Source organism: Choloepus didactylus, chromosome 4 (genome assembly GCF_015220235.1).
Source record: "Choloepus didactylus isolate mChoDid1 chromosome 4, mChoDid1.pri, whole genome shotgun sequence".
Taxonomy (NCBI): Eukaryota; Metazoa; Chordata; class Mammalia; order Pilosa; family Megalonychidae; genus Choloepus; species Choloepus didactylus.
The window spans coordinates 170775732-170799260 of NC_051310.1; the positions used below are offsets into that span (position 1 = coordinate 170775732).

The window sequence follows — 23529 nt, forward strand, 5'->3', positions numbered from 1 at the left end:
TTAACACAGTCAAAATTATAAATTTTTAAAACTGTTTTCTATTTTCTCATAATTAGCTTTTGCTCATGCCAAGATTATAAAAGAAATTCCCCCTTGCTTCTTTTTTTTTTTTGATAATATCCCCTAAGCAGCATTTATTTACCCATTGTACCAGTTTATATATATTACGCCCCCAGAAAAAGCCATATTCTTTGATGCAGTCTTGTGTGGGCAGATGTATTATTGTTGATTAGATTGTAATTCTCTGAGTGTTTCCATGGAGATGCAATTTTCACTCAGCTGTAGGTGATAACTCTGATTAGATAATTTGCATGGAAGTGTGGCCCTGCCCATTCATTGTGGACTTTGATTAGTTTACTAGAGCACTATATAGGCTCAGACAGAAGGAGCAAGCTAGCTATAGCCAAGAGGGACACTTTGAAGAATGCACAGTAGCTGAGAGAGGAGCTGCAGATGAGAGACAGTTTGAAGATGGCCATTGAAAGCAGACTATTGCTCTGGAGAAGCTAAGAGAGGACAAACACTCCAAGAACAACTCAGAGTGACATTCTGAAGAGGAGCTGTGGCCTAGAGAGGAATGTCCTGGGAGAAAGCCATTTTGAAACCAGAACTTGGAACAGGGGCCAGCCTTGTGCCTTCTCAGTTAACAGAGGTTTTCTGGATGTCATTGGCCATCCTCCAGTGAAGGTACCCAATTGTTGAAGCATTACCTTGGACACTTTATGGCCTTAAGACTGTAACTGTGTAACCAAATAAATCCCTTTTTATAAAAGTTAATCCATTTCTGGTGTTTTGCAATCTGGCAGCACTGGCAAAACGAACACCCACTGAATTCCAAAACATTTAATTTAAAAGTGTGGCGTTTCACCCAACTTGATTAACATGGGTAGACACACATGGAGCTTTCAGGATACAAAAGGACAAGAGCCAAAGAGTTGCAAAAAATAAATCCATGATTCTTAAACAATCGCACCCCCCCAAAAAAAGTTACAAGTATCAAAACTTAAGATGCATTGCATTGAAAAGAAGGTTTGTGCATGTCATAATTTAAAGAAGCAAAACAAGGCACTACTGAAACCTCACGTTAAACAGTTTATTATAAAGCTGATGGAAAGGAGCTAGTTGTCTCTTTGTATCAGCTTCCCTTAACAGTTTTCCATTAGCTGAAGAAAGAGGTGGGAGGGGTAAATTCATTTTTGCATGCACAAGATGTACTGCTTAACAAAACATTATCAGCTTGTTTTAAACGGATTGTTTAAATATCAACTGTAAGCCTGTGTTGGCTGATTCTCCTTTCTAAACTTCCCCATTACTTCCACCTGGATTTCGGTAGGTAGGCACAGTAAAATGCCTCATGCAGAACACACTTGTCAGCACAATTCAAAAAGGGAGCTCCTGTGGGCTCAAAGCAACCATCACTCCAGCAATGCCCATGAAGATTTATCTGAAACTGCTTTCCAAGGAACAGGGGAGCAGATCTGAGTAGCTGTGCTGCCAACACAGATAGGTTTAGCACTAGATATTTAGTGATTGTGGCAAGGAGGAATCAGTGATGAGGGGGTGGTGGGTGAAGGAGGGGCCAGGGACCTGAAGGATCTTTGGTTGCTTTCTCCTGCTTCTTCATCCTGTTGGTCGCTTGTCCAGAGGGTGAAGTTGTTTCATAGCAACTGCACGATGAGTGTGGAGTCCTTGTATGAATCCTCCTTTAGTGTGTCCAGCTCAGCTATGGAATCACGAAGGCTTGTTTGGCTAAGAGGCAGACCTGCTCAGGTGCATTCTGGATCTCACAGTAGACACAGAGAAGTTAAGGGCCAGACACAGCAAAATGGGATGTGTTGGCTGTGTGTGCTCTTTGCTGATTTCAAAGGCTTCCTTGCAGGCGGCCTCAGAAGCTTTGCCCACACTGTTTCTCTTCTCCCCAGAAGCTACCTCTGCCAAGTAGCAGTAGTAATCACCTTTCATTTTCAGGTAAACACCTTCTCTCATATCGGAAATCATTACAGTTCTTGATGAGGAACTTGTCAAGCAGAGCCAGGACATCATTGCAAACTGTCTCCAGCTCCTTTTCAATCTCCTGATAAGCTTTAACCTTCTCCCATTTCTTTTCATTTCCATCAGCCATGGTTTTCTGCTCAATGCTGCTCATCACCCTCCAGGAAGATCGTCTGGCACCAACCACATTCTTGTATGCCACAGAGGACACTGCAATCTTCACTGGACAGAGGTTCATTGAGCGCTGTCACCTTTAGACATGACCAGCGCTGGTAAGGCCGAGGCAGCCAGGGCAGAGCAGCTGGCATACAGCTTCTGTGTTGTGTTTACTCTACGGTGCCACTGATGCCATGTTTTGGTTGGTGCAAACACGGGTCCTCCATGACACATACTTCCAAAAGCACTCTGGTCAGACTGGTGAGTCCCACCGCCTCAAACTCTGGGGATTCAAGCCATAGATCTGCCAGTGCCTCAGGACACAGCACTGGTTTGATGACCTGCTAACTCACTGACAGCATAGGGCTATCTGTTGTTTTTGCACAAGTTGGTGTGAATGAAGTTGACAATATCTGGTCTAATGGAAGCCTTGAATGCAGCAGGCAAAGTAACATTTTTGCCAGATGACTCCCCCTTTTCAGAGTACACCGATATCAATGGATGAGCACACGCCATGTCAGGGAGAGAGAAGGCCACGCTCCTCCGGTGGCTCCCACAGGAAAAGGACCCCTTGCTTTTTTATATTTCTTTTTAAAAATAGCTTTATTGAGCTATAGTTCACATATCATATAGTTTACTCATTTAAAGTGTAAGATTCAGTGGATTTTGATATAATGTGCAAATGTTACCATTGTAGAATATTTTCATCACCTTAAAAAGAAACCCTGTACCCCTTAGCTACCATCTCATTATCCTCCCCTCTCTCTCCCCCATCCCTAAGTGTCCTAGTTTGCTAATGTTGCAGAATGCAAAACACCAGAGATGGACAGGCCTTTATAAAACGGGGGTTTATTTCACTACACAGTTACAGTCTTAAGGCCACAAAGCATCCAAAGTAACACCTCAGCAATCGGGTACCTTCACCGGAGGACGGCCAGTGGTGTCTGGAAAACCTCTGTTAGCTAGGAAGGCAGCTGGCGTCTGCTCCAAAGCTCTGGCCTCAAAACGGCTTTCTCCCAGGACGTTCCTCTCTAGCAAGCTTGCTTCTCTTCAAAACATCACTCCCAGCTGCACTCTTTTCAGTCTCTTTGAGTCAGCATGTTTTATATGGCTCCACTGATCAAGGCCCACCCTGAATGGGTGGGGTCACACCTCCATAGGAGTATCCCACCAAAGTCACCACCCACAGCTCGGTGGGGCACATTCCGAGCAAATCTAACCAGCACCAAAACGTCTGTCCCACAAGACCACAAAGATAATGGCATTTGGGGGACACAATACATTCAAACCGGCACACTAAGCAACCACTAACCTAATTTCTTTCTCTTTAGATACCTATTCTGAGCATATCATATAAATGGAATCACACAGTATTACCCATTACATGGTCTTTTGTGACTGGAGTTGCTCACTTGGCATAATTTTTTCACTTCATATCTACGTTGTATCATGTGTCAATCGGTCTTCAAGTTCACTAATTTCTTTCTAATTCTTTAGTTCAAGTCTACTGTTGAGTTCCTTCAGTACCTGTTCTGGTTTGCTAATGCTGCCAATTATGCAAAATATTAGAAATGGATTGGCTTTTATAAAGGGGGTTTATTTGATTGCAAAGTTACAGTCTTAAGGCCATAAAGTATCCAAAGCAAGGCATCAACAATAGAGAATCTTCACTGGAGAAACGCATTAACATCCGGAAAACCTCTGTTAGCTTGGAAGGCATATGGCTGGCGTCTGCTTGCTCCCAGGTTGTGTTTCAAAATGACATTCTCCAAAATGTTGCTCTTGGGGCGTTTTGTCCTCTCTTAGCTGCAGCTCTTCTTCAAAATGTCACTCTCAGTTGCTCTCTTGTCCTTCTGTCTGTGAATTCCTTTATACGACTCCAGTGATCCAATTAACACCTACCCTGAATGGATGGGGTAACACTTCCATGGAAATTATCCAAACATTTCACTCATGGTTGATTGAGTCACATCTCCATGGAAACACTCGATCAAAAAATTCCAATCTAATCAACACTAATACGTCTGCCCCCACAAGAATGCATCAAAGAGCATGGCGTTTTCTGGGGGACATAATATATACAAACCAGTATAGTATCTTTTTCATTTCAGTAACTATATTTTTCAACTACAGTATTTCCATTTGGATTTTTAAAAAATAATTTCTATCCTTTTTGATATTCCTTACTTGATGTGACAGTATCATAGCCTGCTTTACTTCTTTAATCATGGTTTCCTTTAGTTCTTTGAACATACTTACAATGGCTTCCTTGCAGTCTTTTTCTTTTAAATCTGACATATGGTTGTTCTCACAGGCAGTTTCTGTTGCCTGCTTTTTTTTTTTTTCCAGTGTATGGTTCAAAAGTTTTTATGTCTTTACGTGTCCTGTATTTTTTTTTTTTTGTTATAAAGTGGACATTTTAGATAATATATTGTCTTTTGAGTACTGAATCCCTCCCATGGGGCTGTTACTGTCACTTTCTTGCTTATTTGTTTAGTGACTGTCTGTCTTATCTGTTCCCCACTCCTTCCCCCCCGTATCTGTTAATCCTTTTATGGCAATCCTGGCAGGGATGGTGAAGGTGCAACCTGGATTTTCCAAAGTCATCCTGGGATGAAAGTGGTTTTGGCAGGGCTCTCTTTGTTTCTTTCCTAACCACACCCAGCTGTTAAATTCAATTAACTGTCAGCTGATAGCTGTATTGTTTTCAACAATGCCCTAGAGCATAAATTGCTCTACAGAGGAATCCAATCAAATACAGGATCTTCTGCAGGAACTGTTCCTGAGGTAAATTGAGATTTGTTGTTTACCCCAGGAGGGCTTCTCCCAGCTGTCTCTTTTCCTGGATTTCTCTTGCAAACCAGCAGGCAGTTTAGTACAGTTTAGCCTATTATCTTCAATGAACCTTCCTATCTTTTCCCAAATGCCTTTCACTACAACCTCCATTGTTTTTGAGAACAACTTTTGGCTTAAACTTCTCCATGCTCTGTTGCAAATAAAGTCACTTCCTTTGGAAACAGATTAAGAGCTATCTGTTTTACAGCCTGCTTCTTCCCTCAGAAAAAATATGAGCCAGAGCTCTGAAGTCAGGGTGAATACAATAGCATGCTTCTTTCTGAGTGAAACCCATACTTTAGGAGCCAAGTGCTAGTGGAAAAGGGACATAGCCTCAGGTCTTCACAGCTTGCCCCTTCCAGCATGGAACCACTAACTTACCAGTGTCTCACCAATGGGGGCTCAACAGAAGCACGGAGCGCCCATCTTTTGCCGTCACTTGTCCAAGCTTAGCCTTAGGATAGATGGAGGCAGAATGAGAAAAACTGATATACTGCACCTCCCAGGAAGGGAGCTCTCCAACTGGGATCTGGGCAGAGAGGGGCCATGTGTTCTTGGCTATACCAGTCTAAAAAAGCAACTCAATTTGTTTATATCTATCTATCAACCAAACTATTGAAAAAAGAATCTACTTATAATGTCTCTTCATACTTTTCAAAGCCTCTGCACATACTCCATCTCAACTGAACTTCACATCATATCTGCTGTGTAAAAAAAGTATCTTGTGTTTGACAAATAAGCAAATAAGCCCTGAAAAGTTAAGTAACCCCCCTAAGGTGAATTAGCAGATTAGATCAGCCATAATACACACACACACACACATATACATACATACATATATATACTGAGTGCTAAAGGCTTATGTGTGAGACACTGCAAAACACTGGAATTTTAAAAAAATTAAATAATGAGATTAAGGTGCCTGTTCTCTAGGATCTTTACTCTAGTGCGGTGGTCTCTGAGATATTCGCTCACGTATTCTCTAAAAGAATTCTGAGAAACTGCATTGAATTGACAACAATAATCTAAATTTTCATCATAAGTTTAAACACTTGCAAAGGATAAAATTTCCATTATACTGTGCATTTGTTATAAATCTGCTTTAAATATATTTTCATCAAAACTCAGGAGCTACACCTTTGACTCATTCAGTAAATACAGAATGTGTACTATTAACCTAATGGCAAAATAATATGCCACATCAGATTTATATGCTGTTAGAAAATGCCCAATACTTCATTTTTCAATTTAAATAAACATATTAATACAACCCCCATCACAAACATCTCACTTCTGAGTTATAATTCTAAGACAGATGGATATACTATTGGAGCCTTGCCATGATTGGTTGCTAGGATAAAGTAAGTCTGGCAACTTTCAACATGTCTAGCTTTGTTGTCAAGGAACTCTTTTTTGGAACAAGCCCTCTTCAATTGTCTTTTGGGGGTTTCAAATTCCTTTGGGGCAATGTAAGATTTGAGATGGGTGACACTTCTACTTTTATGAAGTACAACAACAAAAATAATCAGAACATGGAAGCAAGATATTGCAGAAGGGTTCCCAGGCTTTATTTTTAGTAAAGTTAAGGATCTAGAAACTAATTTCCATAAAACTAAACATGCTCATGGCTCCCTGGAAAGCCTCTGTGTAGCCCAAAGGGTATTCATATTCCAGTTTAAAGACTACTACTTTAGTGATAACTGCTGCAAGGAAAACCTAGTTCTTCTAAGCCTATGAGTTTAGTACCCTCTGACAATATTGTCTCAAAACACTCAACATCTTTCCTTTCAAAGTCCCAACTGCTGCTGTATTTGTAGATAAGATTTAAGGCAGAAACAACAACAAGCATATTATTAAGTTGTTCTGTCTCCCAATATACTGCTTCTGAAATAAAGAAAGTAGGAAAAAAAAATAACCCTCGAGTCCCAAATGGAAATAAAATATTTGGTATAATTTAAAATCAATACCTCCCAACCAAGACCAGCTACAAAATCCTCATATGCTTGACTTCCTCCTGTATTGGTGAGAATGGAGTGTTTGTCTTCTTGTCCTTCAGCAACATAAAATACTGCAATCTTGTGTGTCTCTCGACTATAAAACAAAAGATTACACAATTCATTTAAGCACTCATTTATCAGTTCATTCATCCAATAATTAAGTACTATGTACAAAGCCATGTGGCAATAAAAAGATGAAAAAAGACATAGATATTATAATCTACAGAGGAAGACAGGCATGTGCAAAAAGAATTATAAGCCAAAAAGTATAGAAGTTGAAGATTGCCCATTGGAACAAAAGAATGGCATGATTACTTCTAACTAGAGAAACAGAGAGAAAACTTAAAGGAGAGGGTAATATTTGAGTTGGGTAAAGGTAAGTAAGATGTGATAAATGAAGAAAAGAAAGAGTACTGGGAAGGACAAAGATGTGAATACATGAAGCATTTGAAGAGTTGCTTGTACAATGTGGCTGAATCCCAGGGTGAAAGGTATTGTGTTTTAGAACTAAGTAGGACTACAGAGATGAGTGAGAAATGATCCATTCCTTCAAGAACTTAAAATACAGAAGAAGAAATATATATACAAATATTACAGTATAATCTTGGATATTTTATATTATAAAGTTCTTAGAAATTTAATTTTAATTCTCTCTAAAATAAAATTTTGTGTATGAATTTTGCTTCCAAAGGTAATAGGGCACTCTAAATTTGATCTAGGTTGATTTAACAAAGCATGGAATAAAAAACTTTATGAACCAGAAGTAATGTTTTGACTTACCATACCACATGGGAATTAACACAAACCAAACAAAGCAACAAACATCAACAACAACAACAACAAATAAAGAAGAATTTATTTTAAAGTTTACTTTGACAACCACATTCTCCCACACATCTTGAGCAAGTTACTAAACTATGATTGTGGATTTCAATATCAGCAACTTAAACTCAGGGACAAACCTACTTTTAAAAATGGTAATATTTTACTTTAAGTGGTGAACACATAGGCAAACATTCAATGGATCCATTATATTATTAGGAAAATCTAGAGTAATCAGTAAAATATAATGGAGAGGAGGGTGTTCTAGAATGGCAGAATAAGGAGCTCGTTTGACCCTTTCCAAAGCAAAATAACAATTTAACTGGTGAAAATTATAAAAATCAATCATTTAAAGTCTTTGGAAATTGTCCTAAGGGCATATGGCAAATGGAGAAACATTCATCCAAGAAAATCTATTAAATCTCAGTAAGAACAGAGAGCCTGTGGCAACTGAGCCATAAGTTACTCACTTAACCCACCCCCCCTCAGCTCCATGTTACAGAAGCTTTACCCTGGGCACTCTACTGAAGCCAAGATCTATAGTTTCACCCCGGGAGAGGTAGGCTGCTGGTGGTATTTCTCATTTCTCCCCAATCCCATATTGCATAAACTCTATTAAAGGCTGTGGCTGAGATGACAGGGTCTCCCTTCCATCATCCTTCTCCCTCTCTGATGCTCCAGGTACAAAAAGTGGAGGGCCCCACTCATCTCTGCTCCAGCCTGCTCTTACAGTGGAGGTTCCATGCCAGGAGGTACAAGCTGAGAAGACCAGGGACTGCCCAACCCCTTCCCAGATGCTCACTTGTAACATGAGGGTGTCACTCCAGAAAAAGCCAGTCTTTCCACTAGCTTAGGAGCAGTGGCAAATGGGTTCTACCCAGGAGGAAAGCCAGTTCACAAGGATGAAGAACTGCAGCAGCTCTCCCTGAGGGAACTGACTTTATTTGGAACAGAGCTTGCAGAACTCCATGCCTAAGGGTGATGCTGAAAACAAAGGAAGCCTGGTGGAAAACAATTAAATGAAGCTGGCAGCTCCATGACACAAGCACAACAGCAGAGCATCTAGAAGTTTAATAGGGAGAACAAGGGAAAGGTGAGTCAAGAAGACCCCGCTTGGGATCACAGTCAACTCCGGAGCAATGAGGGTAGGATGTAGGGCAGATATGAAAGCTCTGTAAGCTGCATACAGACCCATCAACACTGGCACAGTGGGCTTTAACATAACTTCTGACCAGATACTAAATTAATGATAAGCTACTTGGACTCAGGGGCAACTCCTAGGAAGAGAGGCTCAGAATAACAAACAGCCATCCCTGGCATTCTGGAAGATGGTGTACATGAACTTTCAAGGCTGTGCTCTCTCTGGAATGATTACAGAGAGTGAACCCCCAAGCTATTAGTCCCTGCCTGAAAATGGGGCAAAATGTAAACACTCTGAACTGTCACAGCAGCCCCCAAGCCATACACATATCCAATAGTAAAGGGTAAAAATCTAACTGGAAAAGGGGGGCTAAAGCACAAATGGTGATCGATAGGCAGGTTATGACAACCCAGGGGTGATCCCTTGGTATCCAGGCTAAAATACAAAAATCAGTTAAAAAAAATCTGAGCAGGGAGAACAGAGGCTGCAGAGGCTGCCCACTGTGGTGGAAACAGACTTTGCAAGATTAGCTCATTGAAGTCACTAGAAAAATAAACAAATGACCAAGGAAACACCACCACCACCACCACCATCACTACCACCCCCAATCCCAAGGGGATCACTAAATAGAGCTATTATAATATATTATCTAATATAGCTAGTTTTCAACAAAAATCTATGGGACATGAAAAAAATAACATGTAACCCATATGAAGAAAAAAACATCAGAATCTGTTTTTGAAGGGGCTTCAGCTGACAAAGGTGCAAAACAGCTATTATAAATATGTTCAAAGAACTAAAGGAAACCATAGTTAAAGTATTAAAGGAAGATATGATGATGATGTCTTGTCAAATAGGGAATATCAATAAAGAGAAAGAAATTATCAAAAAGAATCCAGAGGCGGGGCAAGATGGCAGACTGGTGAGCTGTATGTTTTAGTTACTCCTCCAGGAAAGGAGGTAGAAAGCCAGGAACTGCGTGGACTGGACACCACAGAGCAATTTGACTTTGGGCATACTTCATACAACACTCATGAAAACGTGGAACTGCTGAGATCAGCGAAACCTGTAAGTTTTTGCGGCCAGGGAACCCGCGCCCCTCCCTGCCAGGCTCAGTCCCGTGGGAGGAGGGGCTGTCAGCTCCGGGAAGGAGAATGGAGAACTGCAGTGCCAGCCCTTATCGGAATCTCATTCTACTGATCCAAACTCCAACCATAGATAGACTGAGACCAGACACCAGAGAATCTGAGAGCAGCCAGCCCAGCAGAGAGGAGACAGGCATAGAGAAAAAAAAATAACATGAAAAACTCCAAAATAAAAGCGGAGGATTTTTGGAGTTCTGGTGAACATAGAAAGGGGAAGGGCCCTGAGGCGCATATGCAAATCCCGAAGAAAAGCTGATCTCTCTGCCCTGTGGACCTTTCCTTAATGGCCCTGGTTGCTTTGTCTCTTAGCATTTCAATAACCCATTAGATCTCTGAGGAGGGCCCGTTTTTTTTTGTTTGTTTGTTTGTTTGTTTGTTTTTTAATCCTTTTTTCTTTTTCTAAAACAATTGCTCTAAGAAGCCCAATACAGACAGCTTCAAAGACTTGCAACTTGGGCAGGTCAAGTCAAGAGCAGAACTAGGAGAGCTCTGAGACAAAAGGCAATAATCCAGTGGCTGAGAAAATTCACTAAACACCACAACTTCCCAAGAAAAGGGGGGTGTCCGCTCACAGCCATCATCCTGGTGGACAGGAAACACTCCTGCCCATCGCCAGCCCCATAGTCCAGAACTGCCCCAGACAACCCAGTGTGACGGAAGTGCTTCAAATAACAGGCACACACCACAATACTGGGCGTGGACATTAGCCTTCCCTGCAACCTCAGCTGACTGTCCCAGAGTTGGGAAGGTGGAGCAGTGTGAATTAACAAAGCCCCATTCAGCCATCATTTGAGCAGACTGGGAGCCTCCCTACACAGCCCAGCAGCCCAGAACTGCCCTGGGGGGACGGCACTCACCTGTGACATAGCACAGTCATCCCTCAACAGAGGACCCGGGGTGCACGGCCTGGAAGAGGGGCCCACTTGCAAGTCTCAGGAGCCATACGCCAATACCAAGGACTTGTGGGTCAGTGGCAGAGACAAACTGTGGCAGGACTGAACTGAAGGATTAGACTATTGCAGCAGCTTTAAAACTCTAGGATCACCAGGGAGATTTGATTCTTAGAGCCACTCCCCCCTCCCTGACTGCCCAGAAACACGCCCCATATACAGGGCAGGCAACACCAACTACACACGCAAGCTTGGTACACCAATTGGACCCCACAAGACTCACTCCCCCACTCACCAAAAAGGCTAAGCAGGGGAGAACTGGCTTGTGGAGAACAGGTGGCTCGTGGACGCCACCTGCTGGTTAGTTAGAGAAAGTGTACTCCACGAAGCTGCAGATCTGATAAATTAGAGACAAGGACTTCAATTGGTCTACAAATCCTAAAAGAACCCTATCAAGTTCAGCAAATGCCACGAGGCCAAAAACAACAGAAAATTATAAAGCATATGAAAAAACCAGACGATATGGATAACCCAAGCCCAAGCACCCAAATCAAAAGATCAGAAGAGACACAGCACCTAGAGCAGCTACTCAAAGAACTAAAGATGAACAATGAGACCATAGTATGGGAGACAAAGGAAATCAAGAAGACCCTAGAAGAGCATAAAGAAGACATTGCAAGACGAAATAAAAAAATGGATGATCTTATGGAAATTAAAGAAACTGTTGACCAAATTAAAAACATTCTGGACACTCATAGTACAAGACTAGAGGAAGTTGAACAACGAATCAGTGACCTGGAAGATGACAGAATGGAAAATGAAAGCATAAAAGAAAGAATGGGGAAAAAAATTGAAAAAATCGAAATGGACCTCAGGGATATGATAGATAATATGAAACGTCCAAATATAAGACTCATTGGTGTCCCAGAAGGGGAAGAAAAGGGTAAAGGTCTAGGAAGAGTATTCAAAGAAATTGTTGGGGAAAACTTCCCAAATCTTCTAAACAACATAAATACACAAATCATAAATATTCAGCGAACCTCAAATAGAATAAATACAAATAAACCCACTCCGAGACATATACTGATCACACTGTCAAACACAGAAGAGAAGGAGCAAGTTCTGAAAGCAGCAAGAGAAAAGCAATTGACCACATACAAAGGAAACAGCATAAGACTAAGTAGTGACTACTCAGCAGCCACCATGGAGGCGAGAAGTCAGTGGCACGATATATTTAAAACTCTGAGTGAGAAAAATTTCCAGCCAAGAATACTTTATCCAGCAAAGCTCTCCTTCAAATTTGAGGGAGAGCTTAAATTTTTTCACAGACAAACAAATGCTGAGAGAATATGCTAACAAGAGACCTGCCCTACTGGAGATACTAAAGGGAGCCCTACAGACAGAGAAACAAAGAAAGGACAGAGAGACTTGGAGAAAGGTTCAGTACTAAAGAGATTCCGTATGGGTACAATAAAGGATATTAATAGAGAGAGGGAAAAATATGGTAAACATAATCCAAAGGATAAGATGGCCGATTCAAGAAATGCCTTCACGGTTTTAACGTTGAATGTAAATGGATTAAACTCCCCAATTAAAAGATATAGATTCGCAGAATGGATCAAAAAAAAATGAACCATCAATATGTTGCATACAAGAGACTCATCTTAGACACAGGGACACAAAGAAACTGAAAGTGAAAGGATGGAAAAAAATATTTCATGCAAGCTACAGCCAAAAGAAAGCAGGTGTAGCAATATTAATCTCAGATAAAATAGACTTCAAATGCAGGGATGTTTTGAGAGACAAAGAAGGCCACTACATACTAATAAAAGGGCCAATTCAGCAAGAAGAAATAACAATCGTAAATGTCTATGCACCCAATCAAGGTGCCACAAAATACATGAGAGAAACACTGGCAAAACTAAAGGAAGCAATTGATGTTTCCACAATAATTGTGGGAGACTTCAACACATCACTCTCTCCTATAGATAGATCAACCAGACAGAAGACCAATAAGGAAATTGAAAACCTAAACAATCTGATAAATGAATTAGATTTAACAGACATCTACAGGACATTACATCCCAAATCACCAGGATACACATACTTTTCTAGTGCTCACGGAACTTTCTCCAGAATAGATCATATGCTGGGACATAAAACAAGCCTCAATAAATTTAAAAAGATTGAAATTATTCAAAGCACATTCTCTGACCACAATGGAATACAATTAGAAGTCAATAACCATCAGAGACTTAGAAAATTCACAAATACCTGGAGGTTAAACAACACACTCCTAAACAATCAGTGGGTTAAAGAAGAAATAGCAAGAGAAATTACTAAATATATAGAGACGAATGAAAATGAGAACACAACATAGCAAAACCTATGGGATGCAGCAAAAGCAGTGCTAAGGGGGAAATTTATAGCACTAAACGCATATATTAAAAAGGAAGAAAGAGCCAAAATCAAAGATCTAATGGATCAACTGAAGAAGCTAGAAAATGAACAGCAAACCAATCCTAAACCAAGTACAAGAAAAGAAATAACAAGGATTAAAGCAGAAATAAATGACATAGAGAACAAAAAAACAATAGAGAGGATAAATATCACCAAAAGTTGGTTCTTTGAGAAGATCAACAAGATTGACAAGCACCTAGCTAGACTGACAAAATCAAAAAGAGAGAAGACCCATATAAACAAAATAATGAATGAAAAAGGTGACATAACTGCAGATCCTGAAGAAATTAAAAAAATTATAAGAGGATATTATGAACAACTGTATGGCAACAAACTGGATAATGTAGAAGAAATGGACAATTTCCTGGAAACATATGAACAACCTAGACTGACCACAGAAGAAATAGAAGACCTCAACCAACCCATCACAAGCAAAGAGATCCAATCAGTCATCAAAAATCTTCCCACAAATAAATGCCCAGGGCCAGATGGCTTCACAGGGGAATTCTACCAAACTTTCCAGAAAGAACTGACACCAATCTTACTCAAACTCTTTCAAAACATTGAAAAAAATGGAACACTACCTAACTCATTTTATGAAGCCAACATCAATCTAATACCAAAACCAGGCAAAGATGCTACAAAAAAGGAAAACTACCGGCCAATCTCCCTAATGAATATAGATGCAAAAATCCTCAACAAAATACTTGCAAATCGAATCCAAAGACACATTAAAAAAATCATACACCATGACCAAGTGGGGTTCATTCCAGGCATGCAAGGATGGTTCAACATAAGAAAAACAATCAATGTATTACAACACATTAAAAACTCGAAAGGGAAAAATCAATTGATCATCTCAATAGATGCTGAAAAAGCATTTGACAAAATCCAACATCCCTTTTTGATAAAAACACTTCAAAAGGTAGGAATTGAAGGAAACTTCCTCAACATGATAAAGAGCATATATGAAAAACCCACAGCCAGCATAGTACTCAATGGTGAGAGACTGAAAGCCTTCCCTCTAAGATCAGGAACAAGACAAGGATGCCCGCTGTCACCACTGTTATTCAACATTGTGCTGGAAGTGCTAGCCAGGGCAATCCGGCAAGACAAAGAAATAAAAGGCATCTAAATTGGAAAAGAAGTAAAACTGTCATTGTTTGCAGATGATATGATCTTATATCTAGAAAACCCTGAGAAATCAACGATACACCTACTAGAGCGAATAAACAAATTTAGCAAAGTAGCGGGATACAAGATTAATGCACATAAGTCAGTAATGTTTCTATATGCTAGAAATGAACAAACTGAAGAGACACTCAAGAAAAAGATACCATTTTCAATAGCAACTAAAAAAATCAAGTACCTAGGAATAAACTTAACCAAAGATGTAAAAGACCTATACAAAGAAAACTACATAACTCTACTAAAAGAAATAGAAGGGGACCTTAAAAGATGGAAAAATATTCCATGTTCATGGATAGGAAGGCTAAATGTCATTAAGATGTCAATTCTACCCAAACTCATCTACAGATTCAATGCAATCCCAATCAAAATTCCAACAACCTACTTTGCAGACTTGGAAAAGCTAGTTATCAAATTTATTTGGAAAGGGAAGATGCCTCGAATTGCCAAAGACACTCTAAAAAAAAAAAAACGAAGTGGGAGGACTTACACTCCCTGACTTTGAAGCTTATTATAAAGCCACAGTTGCCAAAACAGCATGGTACTGGCACAAAGATAGACATATAGATCAATGGAATCGAATTGAGAATTCAGAGATAGACCCTCAGATCTATGGCTGACTGATCTTTGATAAGGCCCCCAAAGTCACCGAACTCAGCCATAATGGTCTTTTCAACAAATGGGGCTGGGAGAGTTGGATATCCATATCCAAAAGAATGAAAGAGGACCCCTACCTCACCCCCTACACAAAAATTAACTCAAAATGGACCAAAGATCTCAATATAAAAGAAAGTACCATTAAACTCCTAGAAGATAATGTAGGAAAACATCTTCAAGACCTTGTATTAGGAGGCCACTTCCTAGACTTTACACCCAAAGCACAAGCAACAAAAGAGAAAATAGATAAATGGGAACTCCTCAAGCTTAGAAGTTTCTGCACCTCAAAGGAATTTCTCAAAAAGGTAAAGAGGCAGCCAACTCAATGGGAAAAAATTTTTGGAAACCATGTATCTGACAAAAGACTGATATCGTGCATATACAAAGAAATCCTACAACTCAATGACAATAGTACAGACAGCCCAATTATAAAATGGGCAAAAGATATGAAAAGACAGTTCTCTGAAGAGGAAATACAAATGGCCAAGAAACACATGAAAAAATGTTCAGCTTCACTAGCTATTAGAGAGATGCAAATTAAGACCACAATGAGATACCATCTAACACCGGTTAGAATGGCTGCCATTAAACAAACAGGAAACTACAAATGCTGGAGGGGATGTGGAGCAATTGGAACTCTTATTCATTGTTGGTGGGACTGTATAATGGTTCAGCCACTCTGGAAGTCAGTCTGGCAGTTCCTTAGAAAACTAGATATAGAGCTACCATTCGATCCAGCGATTGCACTTCTCGGTATATACCCGGAAGATCGGAATGCAGTGACACGAACACATATCTGCACGCCAATGTTCATAGCAGCATTATTCACAATTGCCAAGAGATGGAAACAACCCAAATGTCCTTCAACAGATGAGTGGATAAATAAAATGTGGTATATACACACGATGGAATACTACGCGGCAGTAAGAAGGAACGATCTGGCAAAACATATGACAACATGGATGAACTTTGAAGACATAATGCTGAGCGAAATAAGCCAGGCACAAAAAGAGAAATATTATATGCTACCACTAATGTGAACTTTGAAAAATGTAAAACAAATGGTTTATAATGTAGAATGCAGGGGAACTAGCAGTAGAGAGCAATTAAGAAAGGGGGAACAATAATCCAAGAAGAACAGATAAGCTATTTAACTTTCTGGGGATGCCCAGAAATGACTATGGTCTGTTAATTTCTGATGGATGTAGTAGGAACAAGTTCACTGAAATGTTGCTATATTATGTAACTTTCTTGGGGTAAAGTAGGAACATGTTGGAAGTTAAGCAGTTATCTTAGGTTAGTTGTCTTTTTCTTACTCCCTTGTTATGGTCTCTTTGAAATGTTCTTTTATTGTATGTTTGTTTTCTTCTTAACTTTTTTTTCATACAGTTGATTTTAAAAAGAAGGGAAAGTTAAAAAAAAAAGAAAAAAGAAAAAACACAAACAAGGAAAAAAAAAAAAAAAAAAAGATGGAGTGCCCCCTTGAGGAGCCTGTGGAGAATGCAGGGGTATTCGCCTACCCCACCTCCATGGTTGCTAACATGACCACAGACATAGGGGACTGGTGGTTTGATGGGTTGAGCCCTCTACCATAAGTTTTACCCTTGGGAAGACGGTTGCTGCAAAGGAGAGGCTAGGCCTCCCTGTATTTGTGCCTAAGAGTCTCCTCCTGAATGCCTCTTTGTTGCTCAGATGTGGCCCTCTCTCTCTGGCTAAGCCAACTTGAAAGGTGAAATCACTGCCCTCCCCCCTACGTGGGATCAGACACCCAGGGAAGTGAATCTCCCTGGCAACGTGGAATATGACTCCCGGGGAGGAATGTAGACCCGGCATCGTGGGATGGAGAACATCTTCTTGACCAAAAGGGGGATGTGAAAGGAAATGAAATAAGCTTCAGTGGCAGAGAGATTCCAAAACGAGCCGAGAGATCACTCTGGTGGGCACTCTTACGCACACTTTAGACAACCTTTTTTAGGTTCTAAAGAATTGGAGTAGCTGATGTTGGATACCTGAAACTATTAAACTTCAACCCAGAACCTATGAATCTCGAAGACAGTTGTATAAAAATGTAGCTTATGAGGGGTGACAGTGGGATTGGGAAAGCCATAAGGACCAAACTCCACTTTGTCTAGTTTATGGATGGATGTGTAGAAAAGTAGGGGAAGGAAACAAACAGACAAAGGTACCCAGTGTTCTTTTTTACTTCAATTGCTCTTTTTCACTCTAATTATTATTCTTGTTATTTTTGTGTGTGTGCTAATGAAGGTGTCAGGGATTGATTTAGGTGATGAATGTACAACTATGTAATGGTACTGTAAACAATCGAAAGTACAATTTGTTTTGTATGACTGCGTGGTATGTGAATATATCTCAATAAAATGATGATTAAAAAAAAAAAAAATATTCAGCGAACCCAAAATAGAATAAATACAAATAAACCCACTCCAAGACATATACTGATCACACTGTCAAACACAGAAGAGAAGGAGCAAGTTCTGAAAGCAGCAAGAGAAAAGCAATTCACCACATACAAAGGAAACAGCATAAGACTAAGTAGTGACTACTCAGCAGCCACCATGGAGGCGAGAAGTCAGTGGCACGATATATTTAAAACTCTGAGTGAGAAAAATTTCCAGCCAAGAATACTTTATCCAGCAAAGCTCTCCTTCAAATCTGAGGGAGAGCTTAAATTTTTTCACAGACAAACAAATGCTGAGAGAATATGCTAACAAGAGACCTGCCCTACTGGAGATACTAAAGGGAGCCCTACAGACAGAGAAACAAAGAAAGGACAGAGAGACTTGGAGAAAGGTTCAGTACTAAAGAGATTCCGTATGGGTACAATAAAGGATATTAATAGACAGAGGGGAAAAATATGACAAACATAAACCAAAGGATAAGATGGCTGATTCAAGAAATGCCTTCACGGTTATAACGTTGAATGTAAATGGATTAAACTCCCCAATTAAAAGATACAGATTTGCAGAATGGATCAAAAAAAATGAACCATCAATATGTTGCATACAAGAGACTCATCTTAGACACAGGGACACAAAGAAACTGAAAGTGAAAGGATGGAAAAAAATATTTCATGCAAGCTACAGCCAAAAGAAAGCAGGTGTAGCAATATTAATCTCAGATAAAATAGACTTCAAATGCAGGGATGTTTTGAGAGACAAAGAAGGCCACTACATACTAATAAAAGGGCCAATTCAGCAAGAAGAAATAACAATCGTAAATGTCTATGCACCCAATCAAGGTGCCACAAAATACATGAGAGAAACACTGGCAAAACTAAAGGAAGCAATTGATGTTTCCACAATAATTGTGGGAGACTTCAACACATCACTCTCTCCTATAGATAGATCAACCAGACAGAAGACCAATAAGGAAATTGAAAACCTAAACAATCTGATAAATGAATTAGATTTAACAGACATCTACAGGACATTACATCCCAAATCACCAGGATACACATACTTTTCTAGTGCTCACGGAACTTTCTCCAGAATAGATCATATGCTGGGACATAAAACAAGCCTCAATAAATTTAAAAAGATTGAAATTATTCAAAGCACATTCTCTGACCACAATGGAATACAATTAGAAGTCAATAACCATCAGAGACTTAGAAAATTCACAAATACCTGGAGGTTAAACAACACACTCCTAAACAATCAGTGGGTTAAAGAAGAAATAGCAAGAGAAATTACTAAATATATAGAGACGAATGAAAATGAGAACACAACATAGCAAAACCTATGGGATGCAGCAAAAGCAGTGCTAAGGGGGAAATTTATAGCACTAAACGCATATATTAAAAAGGAAGAAAGAGCCAAAATCAAAGATCTAATGGATCAACTGAAGAAGCTAGAAAATGAACAGCAAACCAATCCTAAACCAAGTACAAGAAAAGAAATAACAAGGATTAAAGCAGAAATAAATGACATAGAGAACAAAAAAACAATAGAGAGGATAAATATCACCAAAAGTTGGTTCTTTGAGAAGATCAACAAGATTGACAAGCACCTAGCTAGACTGACAAAATCAAAAAGAGAGAAGACCCATATAAACAAAATAATGAATGAAAAAGGTGACATAACTGCAGATCCTGAAGAAATTAAAAAAATTATAAGAGGATATTATGAACAACTGTATGGCAACAAACTGGATAATGTAGAAGAAATGGACAATTTCCTGGAAACATATGAACAACCTAGACTGACCACAGAAGAAATAGAAGACCTCAACCAACCCATCACAAGCAAAGAGATCCAATCAGTCATCAAAAATCTTCCCACAAATAAATGCCCAGGGCCAGATGGCTTCACAGGGGAATTCTACCAAACTTTCCAGAAAGAACTGACACCAATCTTACTCAAACTCTTTCAAAACATTGAAAAAAATGGAACACTACCTAACTCATTTTATGATGCCATCATCAATCTAATACCAAAACCAGGCAAAGATGCTACAAAAAAGGAAAACTACCGGCCAATCTCCCTAATGAATATAGATGCAAAAATCCTCAACAAAATACTTGCAAATCGAATCCAAAGACACATTAAAAAAATCATACACCATGACCAAGTGGGGTTCATTCCAGGCATGCAAGGATGGTTCAACATAAGAAAAACAATCAATGTATTACAACACATTAAAAACTCGAAAGGGAAAAATCAATTGATCATCTCAATAGATGCTGAAAAAGCATTTGACAAAATCCAACATCCCTTTTTGATAAAAACACTTCAAAAGGTAGGAATTGAAGGAAACTTCCTCAACATGATAAAGAGCATATATGAAAAACCCACAGCCAGCATAGTACTCAATGGTGAGAGACTGAAAGCCTTCCCTCTAAGATCAGGAACAAGACAAGGATGCCCGCTGTCACCACTGTTATTCAACATTGTGCTGGAAGTGCTAGCCAGGGCAATCCGGCAAGACAAAGAAATAAAAGGCATCTAAATTGGAAAAGAAGTAAAACTGTCATTGTTTGCAGATGATATGATCTTATATCTAGAAAACCCTGAGAAATCAACGATACACCTACTAGAGCGAATAAACAAATTTAGCAAAGTAGCGGGATACAAGATTAATGCACATAAGTCAGTAATGTTTCTATATGCTAGAAATGAACAAACTGAAGAGACACTCAAGAAAAAGATACCATTTTCAATAGCAACTAAAAAAATCAAGTACCTAGGAATAAACTTAACCAAAGATGTAAAAGACCTATACAAAGAAAACTACATAACTCTACTAAAAGAAATAGAAGGGGACCTTAAAAGATGGAAAAATATTCCATGTTCATGGATAGGAAGGCTAAATGTCATTAAGATGTCAATTCTACCCAAACTCATCTACAGATTCAATGCAATCCCAATCAAAATTCCAACAACCTACTTTGCAGACTTGGAAAAGCTAGTTATCAAATTTATTTGGAAAGGGAAGATGCCTCGAATTGCCAAAGACACTCTAAAAAAAAAAAACGAAGTGGGAGGACTTACACTCCCTGACTTTGAAGCTTATTATAAAGCCACAGTTGCCAAAACAGCATGGTACTGGCACAAAGATAGACATATAGATCAATGGAATCGAATTGAGAATTCAGAGATAGACCCTCAGATCTATGGCTGACTGATCTTTGATAAGGCCCCCAAAGTCACCGAACTCAGCCATAATGGTCTTTTCAACAAATGGGGCTGGGAGAGTTGGATATCCATATCCAAAAGAATGAAAGAGGACCCCTACCTCACCCCCTACACAAAAATTAACTCAAAATGGACCAAAGATCTCAATATAAAAGAAAGTACCATTAAACTCCTAGAAGATAATGTAGGAAAACATCTTCAAGACCTTGTATTAGGAGGCCACTTCCTAGACTTTACACCCAAAGCACAAGCAACAAAAGAGAAAATAGATAAATGGGAACTCCTCAAGCTTAGAAGTTTCTGCACCTCAAAGGAATTTCTCAAAAAGGTAAAGAGGCAGCCAACTCAATGGGAAAAAATTTTTGGAAACCATGTATCTGACAAAAGACTGATATCGTGCATATACAAAGAAATCCTACAACTCAATGACAATAGTACAGACAGCCCAATTATAAAATGGGCAAAAGATATGAAAAGACAGTTCTCTGAAGAGGAAATACAAATGGCCAAGAAACACATGAAAAAATGTTCAGCTTCACTAGCTATTAGAGAGATGCAAATTAAGACCACAATGAGATACCATCTAACACCGGTTAGAATGGCTGCCATTAAACAAACAGGAAACTACAAATGCTGGAGGGGATGTGGAGCAATTGGAACTCTTATTCATTGTTGGTGGGACTGTATAATGGTTCAGCCACTCTGGAAGTCAGTCTGGCAGTTCCTTAGAAAACTAGATATAGAGCTACCATTCGATCCAGCGATTGCACTTCTCGGTATATACCCGGAAGATCGGAATGCAGTGACACGAACACATATCTGCACGCCAATGTTCATAGCAGCATTATTCACAATTGCCAAGAGATGGAAACAACCCAAATGTCCTTCAACAGATGAGTGGATAAATAAAATGTGGTATATACACACGATGGAATACTACGCGGCAGTAAGAAGGAACGATCTGGCAAAACATATGACAACATGGATGAACTTTGAAGACATAATGCTGAGCGAAATAAGCCAGGCACAAAAAGAGAAATATTATATGCTACCACTAATGTGAACTTTGAAAAATGTAAAACAAATGGTTTATAATGTAGAATGCAGGGGAACTAGCAGTAGAGAGCAATTAAGAAAGGGGGAACAATAATCCAAGAAGAACAGATAAGCTATTTACATTTCTGGGCATCCCCAGAAATGACTATGGTCTGTTAATTTCTGATGGATGTAGTAGGAACAAGTTCACTGAAATGTTGCTATATTATGTAACTTTCTTGGGGTAAAGTAGGAACATGTTGGAAGTTAAGCAGTTATCTTAGGTTAGTTGTCTTTTTCTTACTCCCTTGTTATGGTCTCTTTGAAATGTTCTTTTATTGTATGTTTGTTTTCTTTTTAACTTTTTTTTCATACAGTTTATTTTAAAAATAAGGTAAATTTAAAAAAAAAATAAAAAATAAAAAACAAAAACAAGGAAAAAAAAAAAAAAAAAAAAGATGGAGTGCCCCCTTGAGGAGCCTGTGGAGAATGCAGGGGTATTCGCCTACCCCACCTCCATGGTTGCTAACATGACCACAGACATAGGGGACTGGTGGTTTGATGGGTTGAGCCCTCTACCATAAGTTTTACCCTTGGGAAGACGGTTGCTGCAAAGGAGAGGCTAGGCCTCCCTGTATTTGTGCCTAAGAGTCTCCTCCTGAATGCCTCTTTGTTGCTCAGATGTGGCCCTCTCTCTCTGGCTAAGCCAACTTGAAAGGTGAAATCACTGCCCTCCCCCCTACGTGGGATCAGACACCCAGGGAAGTGAATCTCCCTGGCAACGTGGAATATGACTCCCGGGGAGGAATGTAGACCCGGCATCGTGGGATGGAGAACATCTTCTTGACCAAAAGGGGGATGTGAAAGGAAATGAAATAAGCTTCAGTGGCAGAGAGATTCCAAAACGAGCCGAGAGATCACTCTGGTGGGCACTCTTACGCACACTTTAGACAACCTTTTTTAGGTTCTAAAGAATTGGAGTAGCTGATGTTGGATACCTGAAACTATTAAACTTCAACCCAGAACCTATGAATCTCGAAGACAGTTGTATAAAAATGTAGCTTATGAGGGGTGACAGTGGGATTGGGAAAGCCATAAGGACCAAACTCCACTTTGTCTAGTTTATGGATGGATGTGTAGAAAAGTAGGGGAAGGAAACAAACAGACAAAGGTACCCAGTGTTCTTTTTTACTTCAATTGCTCTTTTTCACTCTAATTATTATTCTTGTTATTTTTGTGTGTGTGCTAATGAAGGTGTCAGGGATTGATTTAGGTGATGAATGTACAACTATGTAATGGTACTGTAAACAATCGAAAGTACAATTTGTTTTGTATGACTGCGTGGTATGTGAATATATCTCAATAAAATGATGATTAAAAAAAAAAAATATTCAGCGAACCCAAAATAGAATAAATACAAATAAACCCACTCCAAGACATATACTGATCACACTGTCAAACACAGAAGAGAAGGAGCAAGTTCTGAAAGCAGCAAGAGAAAAGCAATTCACCACATACAAAGGAAACAGCATAAGACTAAGTAGTGACTACTCAGCA

At 39.4% G+C, this 23529-nt stretch overlaps 1 protein-coding gene and 1 pseudogene across 7 annotated transcripts in view; both read right to left on the reverse strand.

Moving 5' to 3' along the window:
• RALGAPA1 (Ral GTPase activating protein catalytic subunit alpha 1) overlaps positions 1-23529 on the reverse strand; it is a 384096-nt gene that overhangs the window by 62780 nt on the left and 297787 nt on the right. For all 7 annotated transcript variants that reach the window (XM_037834821.1, XM_037834823.1, XM_037834822.1 and 4 more), the window contains one exon: positions 6951-7074. In XM_037834821.1, the coding sequence (XP_037690749.1) occupies positions 6951-7074 (124 nt within the window). The remainder of the gene's footprint in view (positions 1-6950; positions 7075-23529) is intronic.
• Positions 684-3001, reverse strand: LOC119532418 (annotated as a pseudogene).